General features: G+C 32.3%; 1 protein-coding gene across 1 annotated transcript; it reads left to right on the top strand.

Moving 5' to 3' along the window:
- Nucleotides 1-2,576: 2,576 nt before the first annotated feature.
- On the top strand, nt 2,577-3,404 carry LOC139853907 (uncharacterized). The gene is made up of 2 exons (XM_071843247.1): nt 2,577-2,731; nt 2,774-3,404. Exons 1-2 carry the CDS (start codon nt 2,577-2,579, stop codon nt 3,402-3,404), a joined length of 786 nt encoding a protein of 261 aa, XP_071699348.1.
- Nucleotides 3,405-17,279: the final 13,875 nt, after the last annotated feature.

Here is a 17,279-nt window from a genome sequence, read left to right as displayed (position 1 = left end):
TTGCTAGACGTTTACCACTGTCTGTGTTGACATATGTTGAATCTTGTGCAAGTGGGAGATTGTTGGTTATTAATGCCCAAGACACAACTTATGTTTACACTACTAATAATATGTGAACCTATAGGGTCACACACAAAGAGCAATTAAATACCTAATTAAGTATTTAAATGTGATTTAAATATGATCAACTATAATATGAATATGATATTATTATTTAGATAAAATAATAATTTGCAATGAAGTAACACTGTATATATATATATATGTATATAAATATACACTTATTAATGTTGCAAGTAACATTATTGTGTTATATATTTGTTTGACAAATATGAAAGAACAAATGTAAGTAAAATGTTAAACAAGTGGGTCATTTATTGGACATCTTTACACCCCATTTTTGCACATGGAGATGGTGGAAGTATAATCATGATTTTATACCATCATTTCATCTCGCATTTATGATAGAATAGGGAAATGATATTTCCAACATTAATTTTACTACTTTCACCTAAATTTACTATACTGCCCTTAAATTATGCCTTACACAATTTTCTTATTTGAATTTTTTGAAGGACATTTTTGAAAACAAGCGTGAATTGATGGTGGATTTATCAAAGTGAGTGTTGGAAGTATCATCTCCCTTAACTTTTACTTTATGTATTTTTAAGTGTAAGAACACTTATTAAAAGCTAACTAACATACATTTGTTAAATACATGTACGTACACTTGAAAGGAGAGAATAGAAGTATTTTCTTTCATTTTTCTCTCATGCAAGCAACTCTCAAAAATTAACTTCTAAGTATTTCTTTTAATAGCAAAAGAGTTAGTAGTTAGTGTAAGATAGTTGTATAAGACAAGAAGGAACAAGATTGTTCTTCATCTTGTTATTTCACTTATTATTGGTTGATAAGGACTAGCATCCATTTGGTATTGGAACTTTGCTCAAGTGTGGATTACCGATAGAGGAAGGCTACGTTGGCTTCTTAGTATTCTTAGCATCCATAACTTCTCAAGTTCAAAGTCTTCAAAGGTTGTAGTCTTTAAACTCACTATTTATTATTTAGTTTTATTAACAACATGCAATTGGATCCTTGGTGAGGAGTTTTTGAAAGGTTTAAAAATTGTTGTACATGCTTCCGCTGCTAAATACTTTTATGAAATTTCATATACAAACCCCTACAACCCTCACATATATTTCAACCATTTGTACACCATGCATTTATATTAGAAAAAAATTACGCCATTGGTATCTATAGTTTGTATACTTTTTCATGACAAAACCTATATTTTATTTTTTGCATCAATAAGTTTCTTGGGTAGTACCTTAGCATAACCTTAGTTATATATTAAACAGTTACCCCTCACATGTGACAAGCATGTGAGGGTAATTTCGTCCCTCACATTAATCACCTTTCTTTTCCAAATTTTCCATCACCAGCACTAATGACAGGAATGTTAGCTGTCATGGTAGCTCTTCGAGCAACCCCACTTTCAAAATGTCTCATTACAATTATGTCCGAAACTCCGAATACCCTTCAAGCGTCCTTATTGTATCTGCAAAATAATATGGGTCAAATGAAAGCGTTTCATTGTTGATTCAAATGAAAGCATGGTCCTGGTTGAAGGCTCATAAAACAGAGTGGCCATTAGGTAACCTTTCATCTGAAAAGTTTTTTTTTGTTCCAAAAATTGTGACCAAAAGAGCAAGGTTGCAAAATTTGCTATTCAGGAATTAATCGGTCGGGACTTTGGAAGGATTAATCAGCAATTCCGGGATTAATCGGAGATTAATCGAATTGTCTAGTATACATTAATATTAAATTTTAAAAATTATATGTGTAAGTATAGAAAAAAACTATAAATATAAAGATAATTTTTAACATAATTGTCTAAAATTGTTCATTTTGCTTCAAAACTATAAAATTCTAGTTTAAAATCATGTTAAAGTGTTAACCATTTTTGACTTTGACTGACTTTGATTACCAAATTCGATTTTGATCCATCAATTGACGTTGACAATTTAATTAAATGGATTTTTGAAAATCGGAACGGATTGCTCCTAAAAATGATTAATCGGAGATTAATCGGCGAGTAATCGGGTTTTTTACAACACTACAAAAGAGTACTCACAGGTCCACAACATTCAGTTTTTTTTTTTTAATATTTACAAACAACCCAAAAAGAATATAATCACGTGTTTTTGTATGGTATGTCTTCTGTTTATAAAAATGTTCGAGTAAACACCATTATATATGTATGGTATGTCTTATGTTCATAAAAATGTTCGACCGTGAGACCTACATTTTTTTGGGGCGGGAATGAATCGGGTTGTAAAATTCCTTGGGTTAAATGGGAGGGTGTTATTTCTCCATATGGGCACGGGGGTTTAAATTTTGGGTCTTTGAAAAGTAAAAATTTGGCGTTATTGGGAAAGTGGTGGTGGAGGTTTAAAACCGAAACCAACGTGCTTTGGGTAAAAATCATTCGAAGTATCTATGGTTCGAACGGGGGTCTGGTTTCGGGGGGTGGGGAATTTCGTTCTCCTTATTCCGGTACTTGGTCTAATATTGTCATGGCAAGAAGGTGTAGTGATAGCATGGACATTTCTTTCTCGGCTTCGATGTGTAAAACTGTGCAGGATGGTTCCTCTACGGCATTTTGGACAGAATTATGGCTGGGATACAGCAACTTATGTCAAAAATTTCCTAGGCTATTCAAGCTTGAAAGGCAACCAGATGTTTGAGTTAGTGATCGGGTGCGTGTAGACAGCAGCTCGGGATCGGCCACAGCAACTTTCGATTGGGTCAGGGTACCAAATGGGCGTACGAAAACTGAACTAGACTCACTTGTTGATTTGTTAGCGGGTTACACATCCGACAGCAACAACACGGATGTATGGAGGTGGACTCTTGCATCAAACGGGCGATTTACAGTCAAGAAGCTTTCGGTACTCATCGACGAACATATTTTAGGAAGTCATTTCTCTTCACAAGAAACATTAAGAAATAATCTCGTTCCAAAAAAACTGGAAATTTTCGCTTGGCGGGTTCGTAAAAAAAGGATTCCGGTTCGTACAGAGTTAGACAAGAGGGGTATCCACTTGCACTCCGTTAGATGCCCCTTGTGTGACGATGACGTGGAATCGGTGGACCACTCTTTAATTTTTTGTACTCACGCCATTGAGGTTTGGAATCGAGTTTTTGGGTGGTGGGGGATCGGCAACTTCACAAACTTTAGTATTGACGAAATCCTATCGGGTAAGGCTTCGGGTCACATGTCTTCACTTGGCGCAAAAGTTTGGCAAGCAATAGGATGTGTTAGTGTGTATTTTTTTTTGGAAAAATCGCAACAACAAGGTTTTTCAAGGAAAATCGCGGACCGCTCCGATGACTTTAAATGAAATTCAAACTAAGTCATTCGATTGAATCTCTCAAAGAATTATTAGGAAGAAATTTGATTGGCTCACGTGGATAAGCACTCCGAATGTCTACTTTAGTTTAGCATAAAGTCGTGTTTCTGTTTCGTGATTCGTGGGTTGTTTGCCAACTCGCAAACTCCAATTTATAATTTTGTTTTACGTTGTAATGTCTCGTGTGTATAGTTGTGACCGACTGATATGTCACAACGTCTATGTATCACTTTGTAACACTTTTGGTTATTAATCAATATATTTGGCTTGCTTTTCAAAAAAAAAAAAACACCATTATATATGTATGGTATGGTATGTGTTCTGTATATTAGAAAAGAGGCGAGCTGATATTTCCAACTCCAATTTTTTTTTTTTTTTTTTTTTTTTTTTTTTTTTTTTTTAACGGCAAACTTCCAACTCCAATTTTGATAAATCCACAATAATTTTGGTGAACTTCCGAAAATGCCCTTGTGAATAATAGGGTAGGTAAATTATTTATTTTAATTAACACTCTTTCACATGTGTGTGATGTAATTTTTCTCTCTTCTATTCTAATCACACTATTTTCAATTGAGTTCTTCCCTATCTCTGATGTAATTCTTCACTCTTCATCACTTTCACTTCATTTAAAAGATTAAAAATAAATAATTAAATAACATCCACATCTGATCTATCTCTTTTCTTAAAGTATACCCACATAAAAATACATATAAAGTTTGAATCATCACCCACTTTGAAAAAGAAATTTCTTCGCTAAAAAAAATGGTGGTGAATGTGTGCGACGAAATTAAAAACACAAATAAAAGAAATTTATTGGCCGAAAAAATGGTGGTGAATTGATGCGACGGAATTAAAAACATAAATATAAGATCCAAAATTAAAATGAGTAAGCTCGTTGTCGTGTTTCTGATTCGGAGAAAAAAACCCATCGATAATGAACCTGGTGCTGAAGCAAACCACACTTAGCTATACAACCGGAAAATAACAAAAAAAAAATAGTGGCCGGAGAATATTCAGGTGACCGCGTGTGGCGGCTGTTTGTCGACGGTTTCCAGAGAAATTAGTACTCTCAAGTTCGGAAAAGGGCAATGGCTTTATTGGTGTAGGTGGTGGCTTATAAATCGCTAGGATACAAGAGCAAATATCATTCAAAATTTTGAGGTTGTTTTTACTTTTGATGTTTGAAACAGAAGCCAGAAGCTAAGAAGTGTTACAGATTTGTAGGAGAGAGAAGAAGCAGTTGCTTTATTTTCCCTTTTGTAAGATTAAAAAGCTTACCATAATAATTTACTCCGTATTATATTTGAGATAAGGCTATATTCGGAAGTTAATTATAATAGTGGTGGATTTATAAAAAAAGAAGTTGGAAATATCAATGATAGAATATTATAAAACTTTGTAGCATGACAATTGACAAGAAGTTATTGAGATAAATGTAACACTATTAAGTAGCTAAGTTTGATTCCTATTTCTTAACTCTAAATAATCACATTGAATACATACATGAAAATGCCCATTTACTAATACATAGCATTAACTACTAGTTGCAGCCAGTGGCGGTACCAGGATTCCAAGTCACCGGGGGCAAAAAAAAAAATTTAAAACCGTGGCAATTTTTTGGGCAAAATATGGAGATTTTGGGGCAAAAAATGAGGTTTTTAAGCAAATTATGGAGGTTTTGGGGCAAAATTTTAACATTTGAGGACAAAATTTGAAGGTTTTGGGGTAAAATTTAGAGATTTTTGGGCAAAATTTAAAGGTTTTGGGGCAAAAAAAAATCCACTGGGGCAAAGTCGAATAATCCAAAAATTTTACACTGAAAATTGCAAATTCACTGAGAGCAGCTGCCCCCGCCTGTCCCCATTAAAAACCGCCCTTGGTTGCAGCCAAACCCAATGCATGTAACATGTACTGTCTATTTTGACTTTAAAAGTCAAACCAAAAACTTTTTTTTTTTTAACTCGGTAAGGTCCAATTTCCTGACTGTATTATACATATATAAAATTTAAAATTTGGAAAAGAAAGGTGATTAATGTGAGGGACGAAATTACCCTCACATGCTTGTCACATGTGAGGGGTAACTGTTTAATATATAACTGAGGTTATGCTAAGGTACCACGCAAGAAACTTATTCGTCAATCGAAGAACAATCTTAACTTGTTCCTTGACTAGATTGACTACTTGTTCGTCAATTGAATCTAAGAACATCTTCTTAACGTCCTCTAAAAAGGCCGCGTGACGCCTTTGCATAATGGCCTCAACCTTGACCGTAAACTCGACATCCTCACTCGTACCCCCTTCATTGTTCTCGGGTCTGTTTCTCGTCTTCATACCTTAAAACGAAAATAGGTTAAACAATGAAACGAAAGGACTTTACATAAAAGCATATAAGTACATCTCACACCGCCCCATCTTGCTCAACAATCGTCGTACATCGCTTGTTTGACACGATTTGAACCCGTAACAATGGTAGCTAATCATTGTTACGCGAGCACGTCGCATTAACTTGCTAGTACAACGTCTATCTCGCTTAATGATTGCAAATACAACACAAAACAACTAGCGCATAGTTAGTTCACCTAAACCTAGGCACTAACTAATTCCCGGTCCGACCCGTCTCCTACAAGTCCCGCATAAAGCGCATTCACAATAAAGTCTAAGTCTAGGCACCTATCTCAAGTCGCCTAAATCCCTTAGACCATGCTCTGATACCACTTGAAACAACCCAACCCGTATTCAACCGAATTAAATTTTTTTTTTAGTACAAACCAATAACGCGCCATTCAATAAATCGGAAGATGTAAACCATTACATAATCCCATTTAATCTTACAGTGTTTTTAATGTTTACAAAAGGCACGAAGGCCATTAACCAATTGTAATACAAGTTCGATCCATAGATGATAGTTTTAAACCAAACGACACTCGATCATGGTTTGGGGCTAAACTACCCAAAACTAGATCAACTTCCAAAACTTCATCCAAAGCATCCCCTATCAAAACAAGGCGGGATCTCTAATCCAAACGAACGCCCTTACCCTTGTCCACGCCGGAGCTTGCAATCACATACTCACATACCGCATACATGCTAGCAATACAATTAGCATACCATCGCAAGTACAAGCTAAAAGTCTCCAATACCGCAACTAGCACAATCAATAGCATATAAATCGACATAATACAATACGCTACAAATGCAACACACAACCATGGTTAACCATTCTCGCGTCATGGTGCTACCGGCTCTTTGGTTCACACCATACGCATCGGTTATAATGCTACCAGCTCTTTGGTTCACATCACAACCCGAGTCATACTCGCGTTAAAGTGCTACCGGCTCTTTGGTTCACACTCTAACAACTCGTGTCGTAGTGCTACCGGCTCTTTGGTTCACACTACAACACGTACTATGACGCTACCGGCTCTTTAGTTCACATCATAGCACAATCGCACATACTATGGCACTACCGGCTCTTTGGTTCATACCATAGCATACAAATAAATACATTATATACATACACATATGTGACGACCCGGAAATTTCCGACCAAATTTAAACTTAACCTTTATATGTTTCCGACACGATAAGCAGAATTTGTAATGTTGAATCTCAAAAAGTTTGGAACTACATTCATGTAATCAATTACCCTTTAACCGTGTTCGACGATTCACGAACAATTATGTGTATATAGATATGTATATATAATATATAATATTAACTGAAAACATTAACAAATTATTAGATATATGATACTTTACATGAACGTATTTGTTTCGATATATTTATCGACAGAATTAAGAGATAATATCAAATGATTGAATTATCAGATACATTATGATATGATTACGGGCCAATGTTATGAGGTCCACTGTGATTTAAGAAATCTATTCTTTTTGACAATATTCGGAAGATGGTAAAGTGATTTATAAGTAAGAACAAATGTGTCAATTAACGGGAACTAGACAAGGGTTAGTGGAAATTCCTGTTTAATTTTCAAGGCATGTTTTATAATATTTTCCTCGTGACCTTGATAAGATAACTATGTTAACCTTCATTTTATTTAATATGAAAGTAAGAACGTGGAGTGTAAATAACTTAGATGTTGGATATCGACAAGTTAAGTAACTCGACATTTTTCATTAAGATGATTTCATACGTTTATTTAACCTTTGGACTTTATCTCATGCTTCACCAACAGACTGTAATTTAAAAACTTGAAACCTATTATGAATATGTATAATTCTACTTTTTCTAAAATGTTTTATGATATAACGATTTAAATTAATATTAAATATATTTATACGCGTATTATACGTACATAGTTTTATACTTTTACTATACTTTAACTTTACCTTTACTTTTACTTTACTTTAACTTTAATAATTCATACTTTAATAATTTACTTTAATAATTCACTTTAATAATTCATACTTTAATAATTTACTTTAATAATTCATACTTTAATAATTCTCTTTAATAATTCATACTTTAATAATTCATACTTTAATAATTGACTTTAAAAATTTAAAAATCTATTATAAATAGAATTCAATAGGTTTCATTATTTCATAGAAACTTGAAAATATATTTCTCTAAACTCTCTCAATCGAATTACATATATATATATTTACTTAGTATTATTTCAAAATATTATTAGTATACATAAAATACTACAACGGAGTTATATTCAGACGATTTCAAAATAAGTTTTCAAACGGGATAGAGCTAAGGAAATTATGGGTTATAGCTATGGAGGTTATGGGTATTGTTCGAGGGTATTGCTCGTGAGGTCAACCTAACGTTTATCATTTTCGTTGCGTCCACGTACTTTTCTGCAATATTGAATCACAATATTGATACGTGAGCATTCATATCTTATCTTTTATATATTAATAGTGTATCCCTGACTAGTGCTCGAGTATATATGATTATGCATGTTTGTATGCTTAGTTTCATCGTTAAATAGTTTATGATAAATCACGAATTTAATTCATATGCTACTGAGATAAGGTATATGATATGCATGTCGTTGAAAAGCTAAAGAAAAATTAATAACTTTTCATTTAGAAATCGTGTGGGTTCGATGAACGGATTAAATGATATGGTCAATTGAATTATCATTAATTTTAATATTAATATTAAAACGATTATTATAATTGTTATCAGTTGATGTTATTACTAAAATTATCTTTATTACTAAAAATTAATATTTTTATTGAAACTATCATTTTATTATTTTTATCATTATCATTATTATTATCAATATTATTTTATCAAATAAATATGAGTACAAAGATATTTTTACCACACGTAATATAATTACATTAATAATACATACCACTATATTTTTATGATATTAAGTGAATTTTATAAATTTTATTACTTGAGATATATAAAAGTATATTTTTATCATATAAGAATTTTAATATAAATTTTTATAAATGACTTGTATTATTTAGTATAATAAGATCTGATAAATATATTTAAATATATAAAACGACTATATATAAGTTATATAATAAACATGTATAGATTTTGGAAGTCATTTTGGGTCAAGTTGACTTTTGTTGATTTTTGCATATCGGTCTCGAGCATTAGGATTGTGATACACTACGACTTGACCTAAATTGTTAGACAGATATTGACCAACATATAAATATATATACTTAATATAGTTTCGTGAATCCGAGACAAACCCTGCACTTGTTCAGTGCCGTCATATACATAATTGCTACGAAATACAGTATTGTGAGTTTCATTACTCCCTTTTTATATATATTTTTGGGCTGAGAATACATGCACTGTTTTATAACTGTTTTACGAAATGGAAACAAGTACTAAAAACATATTCTATGTTGAGTTGTACCACTTTGCATATTTTTCCATAATAGCTTGGTAACTACCATTTACATACGGTATTGTAAACGTGAATCCTGTTGATAGATCTATCGGGCCTGACAACCCCAACCGGACTAGACGACCAGTATTCAACGATTGCACAGTACTTCATTTCAGTGACTACACTTGGTACAGTGTAGTGAGATTTCATAATAAAGGGAATATGCGATGTTGATTAAATGTTAAGTATGGTTACCAAGTGCTCAACCACTTAGAATATTTTTATTAAAACGTTTATGTATATGAAATCTTGTGGTCTATTACTATTACGAAAATGATTGATTATGATAAACTAATAAACTCACCAACCTTTTGGTTGACACTTTAAAGCATTTTTATTCTCATGTATTAAAGAAATCTTCCGATGTGCATTAGCTCATTTTAAGGATAATACTTGGAGTCATTCATGACATACTTTAAAAGACGTTGCATTCGAGTCGTTGAGTTCATCAAGATTAATATTAAGTCAATTATAGTTGGATGTAATATGAAATGGTATGCATGCCGTCAATTTTTGATGCAAAGAAAGTTTGTCTTTTAAAAACGAATGCAATGTTTGTAAAACGTATCATATAGAGGTCAAATACCTCGCGATGTAATCAACTATTGTGAATCGTTTATAATGTATATTACGGGTCCTTTCAGTTGGTATCAGAGCGGTGGTCTTAGCGAACCAGGTCTTGCATTAGTGTGTCTAACTGATAGTTGTTAAGATTCATTAGTGAGTCTGGACTTCGACCGTGTCTGCATGTCAAAAAGTTTGCTTATCAATTCTAGTCGAAAATCATCTACTTATCATTCTTAGGAAATTACCTGCTTATCATCTTAAGTCTAGACGCGTTTTCCTGCATTTATTGCATAATAGTGTATAGACAAATTCTTATCTTAGCACATCTATTACTGTGAACTTTTACTGACATCTTTTCAAAGATTCTTCGTAATTTACGGAAATTTGGTATTATATATACATATGCAAATTATGTAATTGAAGAATACCAAATCTAAATTCTACAATCTATTTCATACCAAAAATTCTTTCCCTGATCCTACGAGATGGATCTCTCAACCAGTTCGAATTCCTCAGATTCCGACAGCTATTCCGATATGGATATCTACCTGAGCTCCGAAAGTAGGGTCACCGGAATGGATCAACCAATTTCCCATCATCTATTTTGGATGAATTGGAGATGGGTCCGTAGTCAACTTAACCATTGGAGACAAGAAGAAGGTGATCCCTTCCATCCACCACATTGCCCTCTTGGCGATGAACCTGAAGCACTTACCGGCGAACCTGTTCGAGACACCATTTTCTCACTCATTGCTAGAGTATCTCGTCATGATTATATACTATCCCATATTGCGAATCTTATTCATCCGCTCGTTCCAACCACCAATCATCCCGGTGTACTAGCAGAAATTAACGAACTTCGCGCCCGAGTAGTGGCTTTGGAACACATGGTGCAAGGATTACAAACACCATCAGCAGCACCAGCAGCATAACCAATACCGCCAGTAACATCCACATCACAAGCTTCAATACCACAAGCTTCAGCAGCATCACCGGCATCAACAGCACCACCACCATCAACATCAACAGGATCAGTACCACCACCAACAATCACATCCGCATCACACGCCTCAACATCACAATCTGTACCTCGGATATCAACATCACACGCACCATAGATACCAAGGAATACCAACAACAACAAACGATGAGGTATTGATTCATAACTTCATCGGAGAAACATCCTGCGGTGATAATGTAATCTCTAAAGTCTTAGGGATTATCTATTTCAACCTTATCCATAAATAAGATGAGTAGAATAGATAGAGATGATAGGGAGAAGAATCAAAACCCTGACAAGAATGGTGAGCGATTTATAAGCTAGACTTGCTATACAAGCATCACCAGCAGTTACCGGCAGTATCATCAGCATCAACAATATCGTCAGCACCACCATCACCGTCAGTACTGTCAGCATCATCAGCACTAGCAGCACCTATAACATCACAAGTTCCGTCAGTTCAAGAATCGCCGTGGACGTCATCATTGATCAACAACGAGTATTTTGTATCAAAGAGTTATGAAGTATTAACTCAATCTTCTGAAGAAATTATATATATATATATATATATATATATATAATATATATGAATGCTGAAACTATAAAAATCTTTCGTACTAAGCTATTGAATATGAATTGAAAAAGGGTAGATACTACTCAGTTAAATTCATATTACTAATATGCTATGATGTACATCCTTCGTTAACAACCTAACCATCGTAACTACAATCTTTGATTCAATTAAATGAATTCGGTTTCATAATAAACCAAGTGTATCATTCAATAACATGTTTAATTTTACACTTTCATCTTCAATGTACTCGAAACTTACTGGAAAACAACATTCGTATCTTGTGAAGTTAGCAAGAGTTCTATGAGCATCAGCATAATTCACTAAGGAAATATCTATAAGAATAAATATTAAAGTATTGATTACATTAGCGAAATACTCCGCGAAGATTATGTAATCTCTAATGTTTTAGAGATTATTCTTTACTAATCCAAGCCGAAAATCAAATGAGCTTAATATGATATTAACTCATTAAATCTGTTTTATATCTGAAGAAAATATACATAAATATATTTTCATAAAGACTGTAATGAAAAAATTCTTGTTCAAAATATTATTTGTGACATTTTTTTTAACGGGTAGGTAATACCCGAGAGATATATAAATGCACAATTAATATATTACATTCTTCAATTATAATTCAGTAAATCATCAACTATACTCCCTATTTTCACAACAGTATACCTTCTTTTATAAGAAATCAAAACAACCATACTCATTCAAATTCAATCACCTATTCTGATTTTTGAAATCTCAGAATGCAACTCGAGATATAAGCAAAACCATCACTCTTAGATCCTTACATTTTTTCAAAGCTATACTTTGACTTCAAAACTGTGATAGAACATCACTTTTAATTGTAACACTCAAAAGGATACGAGAATCAATCGAGATTCATGACGAATTTATCCTTTGGATATTGACAATGACAAGCTGCATTTAAAACGCTTCGAAATTTCGGAAGACACTTCAAATAAGGAACAATTGAGATGATGATCCAATCACACATTCCCCGAAAGTCTTGTACCTGAAAAACTCTCGAACTCAAAGTCATAGTTTAACACGTACCCGCGTTGAATTTTTTAGCATTTATTAGCAAAAACAACCTTACGATTCTTTTCAAAGTAGCCAGTTTTGTCACAGCTCCAACAAGTCAACTTCGACTTTTCAGTAAAACTAATTTTATTATAACTTCGATAGATACGCTGCCCTTTCACCATCGTTACTGGGGAACCTTTCATATCTCACCACATTAGCAGTAAACTTATCAACAACTTCATTAACCTTCGACTTAAACCTCTCCGAAAAATCACTATACTTATTCATTGAAACTCCATCTTTTACTCATCTGCATCTTTCAACAAGAATTGCCATACCAATTACTGAAAATTAGCAATCAGTATTTTGAAATCTCGCAGCTTTTCTACTTTAATAGTTATATATACATATAACGTCTATCTCCTAAACTTACACACTTCGAATGTGAAGTTTCTGAAAAATATCTCAAACTGTGAATTAGTTCTCTAAATGATAATGAAGCAGCAGAAACTGTAAACGACTTTAACAGTCAAAAGTTTGATGACAAAGAATAATGTGTTGGTAAAGCCCAGAAAAAAAGAGAAGAGTTGGTACTGAACAATGGATTGAGCAGACCGTGAAGGAGACCAAGGACAAATACAAGGACCAAAGTCTGTATTTAAAGAATCTTGATGATTCTATTTCTGACGAAGTCATTAACGAATACCTTGCTCCTGACTCTAAACCTTTGCGGACCTTATTCTTCATCATCATCTTATCTTAAATATTATAAGATATCTTCGTATCTCTCATTATACATGTTCTCCAAATTTCTGGAGATATTTTCACAACTATTCTTATCTGAGATCATTTATCTCTCCATAATATCTGCAACATAAAAGAAACTGTGTTAGTTTCTAAATTCTTAAAAAAATTCAAATATGAATGTTTTGAAGTAGTGTTGGGAACTGAAGCATGGGTTAGTATAATATAATGACACTTGATCAACGTGATTATATTACAGTAATTCATACTGAGTTTCTAATGGAACGTGATGATTCACAGAACATACCGTCATCATGTGCCATTTACACGACTCTTACATTCTACCAAATCTCCAAACATATTAAGAACATATCTTCTTGATAGTTCTATCTTTCTGGATATTCTGGTAATTTGCCAAATCAAGATCGTACCATTACGATTTCCTTCTTAGAACATTAACTATGTTCATCCAAAACTTCATACCTACTAATTCTGGACCATTATTCGCTTGACTTAAAGCCGGTAAGAGACAACAAAAGTATGAAACTCCGAAATGTAAGGGAGAATATAAAGTCCAATAACAACACATAAATTACAAACCGTGTATATCAATGTTTATCGCAACATAAAGACACGGGGAATTAAAAACACTATAACCCCGAGGGCGAAGTAGAAGAAAACAGATTCCTCCAGTGGAAGTTGGAAAAGTAGAATGATTGTTGCGATAGTAAGGATAAGGACAAGGATTAGAACTGGATTAAGCATTTTCGCAATCTTTTGAAATTGAAATTGAGTATAGAAGTTGTAAAAACTAATAGAATGGTAAAGGTAAATATATAAGGGAAATATCAGACGTAGTAATCGGGACAGATCATCGCATTTAATTAAAGAGATCCTAATTTCCTTAAATCTCGAAGAAACAGATCTTATAGATTTCCAAGATTTTTTTTTTGAATTCCGGAATTCAACCATGACTACGTCAAAAATTATGACGAAACTTATTTTCCTCATTCCACTATTTTGTGATAGCTTCACTCATACGCTTCGAGTAATCGGATCATTTTATCCATATTACTCTATGGTAATAAAATCCTATCTATCAACACATATCCGTCATGAAAACATTTTTATGGTTAGCCATGACGACCTCGATCAAATTTCGGGACGAAATTTCTTTAACGGGTAGGTACTGTGACGACCCGGAAATTTCCGACCAAATTTAAACTTAACCTTTATATGTTTCCGACACGATAAGCAGAATTTGTAATGTTGAATCTCAAAAAGTTTGGAACTACATTCATGTAATCAATTACCCTTTAACCGTGTTCGACGATTCACGAACAATTATGTGTATATAGATATGTATATATAATATATAATATTAACTGAAAACATTAACAAAGTATTAGATATATGATACTTTACATGAACGTATTTGTTTCGATATATTTATCGACAGAATTAAGAGATAATATCAAATGATTGAATTATCAGATACATTATGATATGATTATGGGCCAATGTTATGAGGTCCACTGTGATTTAAGAAATCTATTCTTTTTGACAATATTCGGAAAATGGTAAAGTGATTTATAAGTAAGAACAAATGTGTCAATTAACGGGAACTAGACAAGGGTTAGTGGAAATTCCTGTTTAATTTTCAAGGCATGTTTTATAATATTTTCCTCGTGACCTTGATAAGATAACTATGTTAACCTTCATTTTATTTAATATGAAATTAAGAACGTGGAGTGTAAATAACTTAGATGTTGGATATCGACAAGTTAAGTAACTCGACATTTTTCATTAAGATGATTTCATACGTTTATTTAACCTTTGGACTTTATCCCATGCTTCACCAACAGACTGTAATTTAAAAACTTGAAACCTATTATGAATATATATAATTCTACTTTTCTAAAATGTTTTATGATATAACGATTTAAATTAATATTAAATATATTTATACGCGTATTATACGTACATAGTTTTATACTTTTACTATACTTTAACTTTACCTTTACTTTACTTTTACTTTACTTTAACTTTAATAATTCATACTTTAATAATTCACTTTAATAATTCACTTTAATAATTCACTTTAATAATTCATACTTTAATAATTTACTTTAATAATTCATACTTTAATAATTCACTTTAATAATTCGTACTTTAATAATTCACTTTAATAATTCATACTTTAATAATTCACTTTAATAATTCAAAAATCTATTATAAATAGAATTCAATAGGTTTCATTATTTCATAGAAACTTGAAAATATATTTCTCTAAACTCTCTCAATCGAATTACATATATATATTTACTTAGTATTATTTCAAGATATTATTAGTATACATAAAATACTACGACGGAGTTATATTCAGACGATTTCAAAATAAGTTTTCAAACGGGATAGAGCTAAGAAAATTATGGGTTATAGCTATGGAGGTTATGGGTATTGTTCGAGGGTATTGCTCGTGAGGTCAACCTAACGTTTATCATTTTCGTTGCGTCCACGTACTTTTCTGCAATATTGAATCACAATATTGATACGTGAGCATTCATATCTTATCTTTTATATATTAATAGTGTATCCCTGACTAGTGCTCGAGTATATATGATTATGCATGTTTGTATGCTTAGTTTCGTCGTTAAATAGTTTATGATAAATCACGAATTTGATACATATGCTACTGAGATAAGGTATATGATATGCATGTCGTTGAAAAGCTAAAGAAAAATTAATAACTTTTCATTTAGAAATCGTGTGGGTTCGATGAACGGATTAAAAGATATGGTCAATTGAATTATCATTAATTTTAATATTATTATTAAAACGATTATTATAATTGTTATCAGTTGATGTTATTACTAAAATTATCTTTATTACTAAAAATTAATATTTTTATTGAAACTATCATTTTATTATTTTTATCATTATTATTATTATTATCAATATTATTTTATCAAATAAATATGCGTACAAAGATATTTTTACCACACGTAATATAATTACATTAATAATACATACCACTATATTTTTATGATATTAAGTGAATTTTATAAATTTTATTACTTGAGATATATAAAAGTATATTTTTATCATATATGAATTTTAATATAAGTTTTTATAAATGACTTGTATTATTTAGTATAATAAGATCTGATAAATATATTTAAATATATAAAACGACTATATATAAGTTATATAATAAACATGTATAGATTTTGGAAGTCATTTTGGGTCAAGTTGACTTTTGTTGATTTTTGCATGTCGGTCTCGAGCATTAGGATTGTGATGCACTACGACTTGACCTAAATTTTTAGACAGATATTGACCAACATATAAATATATATACTTAATATAGGTTCGTGAATCCGAGACAAACCCTGCACTTGTTCAGTGCCGTCATATACATAATTGCTACGAAATACAGTATTGTGAGTTTCATTACTCCCTTTTTATTTATATTTTTGGGCTGAGAATACATGCACTGTTTTATAACTGTTTTACGAAATGGACAAAAGTACTAAAAACATATTCTACGTTGAGTTGTACCACTTTGCATAATTTTCCCTAATAGCTTGGTAACTACCATTTACATACGGTATTGTAAACGTGAATCCTGTTGATAGATCTATCGGGCCTGACAACCCCAACCGGACTGGACGACCAGTATTCAATGGTTGCACAGTACTTCGTTTCAGTGACTACACTTGGTACACTGTAGTGAGATTTCATAATAAAGGGAATATGCGACGTTGATTAAATGTTAAGTATGGTTACCAAGTGCTCAACCACTTAGAATATTTTTATTAAAACGTTTATGTATATGAAATCTTGTGGTCTATTACTATTACGAAAATGATTGATTATGATAAACTAATGAACTCACCAACCTTTTGGTTGACACTTTAAAGCATGTTTATTCTCAGGTATTAAAGAAATCTTCCGCTGTGCATTAGCTCATTTTAAGGATAATACTTGGAGTCATTCATGACATACTTTGAAAGATGTTGTATTCGAGTCGTTGAGTTCATCAAG

The sequence above is a fragment of the Rutidosis leptorrhynchoides genome, chromosome 1 (genome assembly GCF_046630445.1).
Source record: "Rutidosis leptorrhynchoides isolate AG116_Rl617_1_P2 chromosome 1, CSIRO_AGI_Rlap_v1, whole genome shotgun sequence".
NCBI classification, from domain to species: Eukaryota; Viridiplantae; Streptophyta; class Magnoliopsida; order Asterales; family Asteraceae; genus Rutidosis; species Rutidosis leptorrhynchoides.
This window is presented reverse-complemented; position numbering and strand designations above follow the sequence as displayed.

Bases quoted from the DNA above. Each gene is read 5' to 3' on its own strand.
- LOC139853907 (XM_071843247.1), top strand. From the start codon at position 2,577: ATGGCAAGAAGGTGTAGTGATAGCATGGACATTTCTTTCTCGGCTTCG. The intron at 2,732-2,773 runs GCAACCAGATGT...GCGTGTAGACAG, and splicing joins AGGCTATTCAAGCTTGAAAG to CAGCTCGGGATCGGCCACAG.